The sequence below is a fragment of the Chrysochloris asiatica genome, unplaced genomic scaffold, assembly GCF_000296735.1.
Source record: "Chrysochloris asiatica unplaced genomic scaffold, ChrAsi1.0 scaffold00064, whole genome shotgun sequence".
In the NCBI taxonomy this organism is placed as follows: domain Eukaryota; kingdom Metazoa; phylum Chordata; class Mammalia; order Afrosoricida; family Chrysochloridae; genus Chrysochloris; species Chrysochloris asiatica.
Genome location: NW_006408582.1, coordinates 12,527,633 through 12,535,439, shown reverse-complemented (window position 1 = coordinate 12,535,439; position 7,807 = coordinate 12,527,633). Strand labels below are relative to the sequence as shown.

Genomic DNA, 7,807 nt, shown 5'->3' with positions numbered 1-7,807 from the left:
CAGAGAAAAAGAGGAAGACCCCTAACGAGATGGATTGGCCAGGTGGCATCATTGATGGACTCAGTGTGGCAGCGGTAGTGAGGTTGGCCCAGGATCGGACATTGTTTCGTTCTGCTGTGCATAGGGTCGCTATGAGTCGGTTCCAACTCGATGGCATCTGACAATAACAACATACAAAATCAACAGCCTACATTACTCTCAATGGAGAGAAACTGAAAGCCTTCCCTCTGTGAACAGGAACCAGACAAGTATGCTCTTTGTCACCATTCCTATTCAATATTGTGCTGGAAGTCTTAGCAAGAGCTATACTGCAAGACAAGGCATCCAGATTGGCAAAGAGGAAGTAAATTTCTCTCTATTTGCACATGATATGATGATGCTATACCTAGAAAATCACAAAGACTCAGTAAAACAGCTACTAGACCTCATTGGAAGATTCAGCAAAGTGGCAGGATATAAGATCAACATACAAAATCAGTTGGATTCCTCTATGTCAAAAATGACAGTCCTGAAAAAGACATTAGGAAAGCAATACCATTTACAATAGCTGCCCAAAGGTTGAAATATCTAGGAATAAATGTAACCAGAGAAACATAGGACCTATACAAAGAAAACAACAAAACACTACTACAAGAAACCAAAAGAGACTTACAAAAATGGAAGAATGTACCATGCTCCTGGATAGGAAGATTTAACATTGTGAAAATGTCAATACTGCCCAAAGCAATTTACACATATAATGCAATCCCAATCCAGATTACACTGACATTCTTCAAAGAGATGGAAAAAACAATTACAAACTTTTTATGGAAAAGGAAGAGACTCAGGGTAAGCAAAGCACTGCTTAAGAAGAAGAATAAGGCTGGACACCTCTCACTCCCCAACTTCAAAATTTATTACACAGCTACAGTGTTCAAAACAGCCTGGTACTGGTACAATGGAACAGAATCAAGAATCCAGAAATTAACCCATCCACATAAGATTACTGATTTTTGACAAAGTACCTAAACATATCGCATGGGGATGGGACAGTCATTTTAACAGATGTTGCTGGCAGAACTGGAAAGCAATGTGCAAATGGTTGGAACAAGACCTTTACCCCATGCCTTATACAAAAACCAACTCCACATGGATTAAAGACCTAAATGTGAATCCCAAAATTATGAAGGTCATCAATGAAAAAATAGGGACAAATGTGAGGGCACTAATCCAGGGAATACACAGACTACAACTGTGCCAATTATCTCTTTGGGGGTCTTCCTCTTTTTGTCTGACCCCGCATTACACCAAATATGATATCCTTCTTCAAGAACAGGTCACTCCTGATAATATGATGAAGTCTGAGAGATGAAGTCTGACTATCCTGCCTTCCAAGGAGCATTCTGTCTCTACATATTTTAACACAGATTGGTTTGTTCTTTTAATATTCTCTGCCAACATCGTAACTCAAATGCATCATCTTCTACTGTCTTCTTTATTCATTGTCTAACATTCACATGAGGTTAATGAAAATACAATGACTTGGGTCAGGCACATCTCAATCTGGAAACTGACATCTTTGCTCTTTTCAATTCTTTAAAGAGATCTTGTGTAGCAAATTTGCCTAATGCTGTACGTTATTTGATATCATTACTGCTTTCTTCCATGAGTGTGATGGTTGATCCAAGCAAATTAAGTCTTTGATAATTTCACTCATTTCTCCATTTAAATGGATGCTGCTTATTGGTCAATTGGTGAGGATTTTTGTTTTCTTTAGATTGAGGTGCAACCCATACCAAAGGCTGTGGTCTTTGATCTTCATCAGTAAGTATTTTAAGTCTCCTTTGCTTTCAGCAAACAAGGTTGTATCAACTGCTTTTTGCATGTTATTTATGAGTTTTCTTCTAATCTTCATATAACTCAGCTTCTCTGATAATTTGTTCATTGTACAGGTTGAATAAATATGTTGAAAGAATATAACCCTGACTCATAACTGTTCTAATTTTAAACCATTTGGTGTTCCCTTGTTCTGTTGGAACAATTGCCTCTTGGTCTATATACATGTTCCTCATGAAAACAATTTAGTTTTCTGGAATACTCATTCTCTGCAATGTTGTCTATAACTTGTCATGATTCACAGAATCAAAAACTTTTGAATAGTCAATACAGCACAGGTAAATATCTTTCTGGTGTTCTCTCCTTTCAGCCAAAATCCATCGGATGTCAGCCATGATATTCCTTGCTCCACATCCTCTACTGAATCTGGCTTAAACCTCTTGAAGTTCTCTGTCAATGTGTGGTTGCTGCCATTTTTGCATCATCTTTAGCAAAATTTTACTTGCATGTGATAGTAATTATATTGTTCTATGATTTCGATGTATCTTTGCAATGGTCACAGATATGGACCTCTGAGTCAGTTACTCAGATAGTTGTCTTCCAAATGACTTGGCATTGATGAGTGAGTGCCTCAGGCATTGCATCAGTTTGTTGAAAGATTTCAATTTGTATTCCTGATTATTTGTTCTTTGCCAATACCTTTAATGCACCTTAGACTTTTTCCTTCAGTATCGTTGGTTCTTGATATGATATCTCTTGAAATGGTTAAACATTGACCATTTCTTTTTGGTACAGTGACTCTTTGTATTCCATCTTCTTTCACTGCTTTCTACATCATTCTATATATATTTTGTTCGTAGAATCCTTCAAATTGCAAGTCGAAGCTGGGATTTTTTCTTCAGTTTCCTCAGCTTGAGAAATGCTGAGTGTGTTCTTCCCTTTTGGTTTTCTAGCTCCAGATCTTTGCACATTTTGTTAAAATAGTTGATTTTGTCTTCACAAGCTGACCTTTGAAATTTACTATTCAGCTCTTTCATCTCCTTATTTCTTCTATTTTCTGTAACATCTCTATGCTGAAAAGCAAGTATCAGAGTCTCTTCTGACATCCATTTTGTTCTTTGCCTTGTTTCTTATCTTCTTAATGACCTTTGGCTTTCTTCCTGTATGATGTTATTGATGTCCTCGCGCAACTCTTCTGGTCTTCAGTCTTTAGTGTCTAACGCATGGAATGTGTCCTTCAAATGATCTCTAAATTAAGATGGGATTTGTTCAAGGTCATATTTTGGATCTCATGGACTTGGTTTAATTTTCTTCAGCTTCAGCCTGAGCTTGCATATGAGCAATTGGTTATCTGCTCCACAGACTGCCCCTGACCTTGTTTTGGTTGGTGATATGGAACTTTTATACCTTCTCCTTTCAAAATGTAGTCAATTTGATTTATGTGTATTCTATTTGGTGAAGTCTATATGTATAGCCATATTTTATGTTGTTTAAAATAGACATTTGAAATGATAAATCATTGATCTTGCAAAATTTTATCAAGTTATCTTCATTAGCATTTCTATCACCAAGGCCATATTTCCCAACCTTTGATCCTTTCTCTTTGTTTCCAACCATGGCATTCCAATCACCAGTAGTTATCAATACATCTTGATTGCATGTTTCTTAATTTCTGTTACTGCTATCCACAAGGTCAGCAGTTCAAATCCACTAATAATTCCTTGGAAACCATACTACACAGGGTTGCTATGAATAGGAATTGATTCGATATCATTTAATAGCATGTCTCCTTCTTTATTCTTTTCCTTCAGTCTTTTCCACTTGTTGTTATTGTTGTTGTTGTTAGGTGCCATTGAGTTGGTACTGACTCACAGCTACCATATGCACAACAGAACGAAATACTGCCCGATCCTGGGCCAACCTCACTATTGTTGCCATGTTTGAGATCATTTATACTGCCACTTGGCCAATCCATCTCGTTGGGGGTCTTCCTCTTTTTCTCTGACCCTCCACCCTATCAAACATGATATCTTTCTCCAGTGACTGGTCCTTCCTGAAAACATGTCCAAAGTATGAGAGACGAAGTTTGGCCATCTTGGCCTCCAAGGAGCACTCTGGCTGCACTTCTTCCAGAATGGATCTGTTTGTTCTTTTGGCAGCCCATGGCACTTTCAATATTCTCCTCCAACACCACAACTCAAAGGCTTCAATTCTTCTACAGTCTTCCTTATTTGCTGTCCAGCTTTCGCATACATATGAGGTTATTGAAAATACCATGGCTTGGGTTAGGCGCACCTTAGTCCTCAAGCTGACATCTTTGCTCTTCAACACTTTAAAAAGGTCTGTGCAGCAGATTTGCCAAATGCAATACATTGTTTGATTCCTTAACTAGATTTCTTGACTTGATATCTTGAGTGGATCAACTATCAACAATTCATGGAAGCATCAGTCAAGAGATCTTTTCCACTAATTAGTACTTAATCTACTACTTCTTTATCCTTTACTTTGAAGTAAAGAAAATTCTGGTGATGAGGTTCCCTATTCACTGAACTTCATTTTGTGGGACAAATCTGTAAGTGAATGATGTCTACACACATTCTTCTCTTACTGACATGGTAAAGGTCAAAAGACCAGGTCATTATGTGGAAATTGGTGTTATGCAAAATAGAGGATGGCAACATCAGCTAAAAAATGGAGAATTACTATATTATTATATAATTACCAAATTATGTGGTTTCTGTTGGTGTTAGGTGTTATTGATTTAGTTCCAATTCACAGCAACCCTATATATGGTTTCCAAGGTGTAAATCTGTTCTAGAGCAGAAAGTCTCAAATTTCTCCCTCGGATTAGCTGGTAGGTTTGAACTGCCAACCTTGTGGTTAGCAGTCCAGTGCTTATCCTACAATGCCATCAATATTCACTTACATCATTACATAACTCCAGATTGTATCTTTACATAACTCCAGAGTACAGCATTACATAACTCTAAATCACATACTTATATAACTGTCAAACAACTGAGAACCATGACCCAACCATGTTGATCCATATTCGTAACCAACACAGCATGTGTTTCTCCTCTTGTTGTTGTTAAATTCTGTCTAGTCAATTCTGACTCATAGAGGCCCTGTATAGGGTTCCCAAGAAGCAGCTTGTGGATTTGAACTGTTGACCTTGTGGTTTACATTTCAGTGCTGGTCCTACAGTACCACACCAGGAGTCCAGTGTTACTGTTACCTTATCATTCTTTACTACCAGATGTATAATGTTAATGCACAAAATATTTGGATAGGTTTTTTTACTACTGTCCTAATTGTGAAATGTTAGATGATGAGCTATTGCTAAGTGAGGAATTGATTGTAATAGAATTAAGAAAGCATTGACAGTAATAAAATTAAGAAAGGTAGCAATGGTATTAAAATGCTGTTAAAAAATTACTTTAGGCCTAGTGGTGCTGTAAGATAAGCACTGGACTGCTAACCACAAGGCTGATAGTTCCAAGGGAGAAAGATGATGCAGGCTACTCCAATAAACATTTACAGGATTTACAGTCTGGGAAACCCTATATAAGGTTGCTATGAGTTGGAATCTACTCAATGGTAGTGGGTTTGGTTTTGGGTTTGAAATTAAAAGCCAAACCAAGGAAGAGATAGATTAGTTAAAAATACTTTGTAATCATTATCATTGCTAAAGCCAGTCTACCATTATTTCTCTAGGGAAGAATTCAGAATAAATTACCTTATTTTAGGAAACCACTCACCCAAGCAAAGGGAAAGCTACATCATATGAGAGAAAAATGATTATTGGATAGATAGGATGAAAAATCAAAAGCTAAGATCAGTGTCTCTATTTCAGATAACAACAGAACATATTAATTATGAAAGATATTTACACCCTGAGTGATAATTCCATTTGCAAAACAGATCATCTGTTTCCCCATTCTCATCTTTAGGATCACAGTGACAACTTGCTTAGAGTTGCAGGGACAATGGCTCATGAAATGGGCCATAACTTAGGAATGTTCCATGATTCCTATGTTTGCAAGTGCCCTTCTACAATATGTGTGATGGACAAAGCACTAAGGTGAGACTTTCTAGAATATGCTATTTCTTCCTGGTCTTGCTTCATTCTGGGTTTTATTATTATTTACACCATCTTTAGAAGCACATTCTTGTTATTAAATTATTAAATACACAAGAACAGGTTTTGAAAATCATTAATATTTATCAAAAGTTCAATGAATTCATAGTGGGTGGTTATACGGACAGGGTTTGGGAGTAAACACACAAGCAAATATCCTTTCATAAGAGGAGAAGGGAATGTCGATGAAAAGAGTTTACATATTCCTTCTTATCTTATTTTGGAAAATTGCCAAGGAATTTTATCTCACAGCTCGTTTAATTATTATTTTTCTCTTTTCTATCCAGCTCTCCAAATCCCCTCAAGTTATTCTCTCTCCATGAAATGCCACTAGATAAAATGGAATATGGCTGCATACTAGTTATAATTTATACTATTTCCCCAGATATTACTGCATTATAAAACCTCATTTTTATCTGTAGAATTCAGAAGGTTCTATCAGAATTGTTCTAAAGAAAAGTGAATCCTTAGGCATGTAAATAGATATGATTCTAGTACTTTTATGACTTCACAACCAAAATAACCTGAAACCTAATAGATAATATAGATAGGTCAGAAACATTTTTCTTTTAATGAAACAGAAGCCTAAATAATACACTGCACGATAGGGCCATATTTGTTCATTAAGTTGGAGGTGTTTCTGTTTATCCAGTTGAGTTAAATCTGGTACACAAAAGAGCTCATGATTTAGCAGTTTGGTTAATAGACTGAGTCTGGTTATTTCGGCAGGTCGTGGGTATAATCATATGGAATGTCTACTATATTGCTCCATACTTTCTAAGCACGACTGAGTTTCTTTTACTCTTTTCTTGTTTTCACAGCTTCTACATACCCACAGACTTTAGCTCCTGTAGCCGGGTCAGCTATGATAAGTTTTTTGAAGATAAATTATCAAATTGCCTCTCTAATGCTCCACTACCTACAGATATCATCTCAACTCCAATATGTGGGAACCATTTGGTAGAAATAGGAGAGGACTGCGATTGTGGAACTCCTGAGGTACTATCCAGAACTTTATTAAATCACCTAGTTTGTTTCCAGAACATTGCTAAGAAGATAAACTACACAAAAATGTCTGTCACTGTATAAAAGTGAATGTTTCTTGTGGCTTTGGATAGTTTCATTTGTAAATTTTTGTGCAGGTAGTCTTCTGACAACAAATCATGACTTACTTAATAACCAGTAAACTAGTCAACCAATCAACCAACCAACACACCGACCAGTTACTGTCAAGTTGATTCTGATCCATGGTGACCGCACATATGTCAGCATAGAACCCTGTTCCACAATATTTTCACCTTGGTTAATGTCAAAACCAAGTCCATTGCCGCCAAGAAAATTATAACTCATAGTGACTATGGTGGTTTGTGCTGTGGAGTCGGTTCCGACTCATAGTGACCCTGTACAGGGTTTCCGTGGCTATAAATCTTTACTGGAGCAGAAAGCCTTACCCTTCTCCCATGGAACAGTTGGTAGTTTCGAACTGCAGACCTTGAGGTTCGCAGCCCAATTCGAAACCACTAAGCTACCAGAGCTCCTTCATAGTGATTATGTTGTTGTTGTTGTTAAGTACCGTGGTGTTGGTTCCGACTCATAGTGACCCTGCACAGGGTTTCTGAGGCTGCAAATCTTTACGGGAGCAGAAAGCCTCATCTTTCTCCTGCGGAACAGCTAGTAGTTTCAAACTGCTGACCTTGAGGTTAGCAGCCCGATTCGTAACCACTACGCTACCAGAGCACGTTTCATAGTGACTATTGTTGTTGTTAAGTGCCGTCGAGTCGGTTCCGACCCATAGCGACCCTGTACAGGGTTTCCGAGGGTGTAAATCCTTACGGGAGTAGAAAGCCTCAT

At 37.5% G+C, this 7,807-nt stretch overlaps 1 protein-coding gene across 1 annotated transcript in view; it reads left to right on the top strand.

Moving 5' to 3' along the window:
• ADAM28 (ADAM metallopeptidase domain 28) overlaps positions 1 to 7,807 on the top strand; it is a gene marked incomplete at its 5' end in the record, with an annotated part of 109,959 nt that overhangs the window by 62,047 nt on the left and 40,105 nt on the right. The window contains 2 exons of the mRNA XM_006864444.1: positions 5,769 to 5,899; positions 6,778 to 6,955. Of these exons, the coding sequence (XP_006864506.1) occupies positions 5,769 to 5,899; positions 6,778 to 6,955 (309 nt within the window). The remainder of the gene's footprint in view (positions 1 to 5,768; positions 5,900 to 6,777; positions 6,956 to 7,807) is intronic.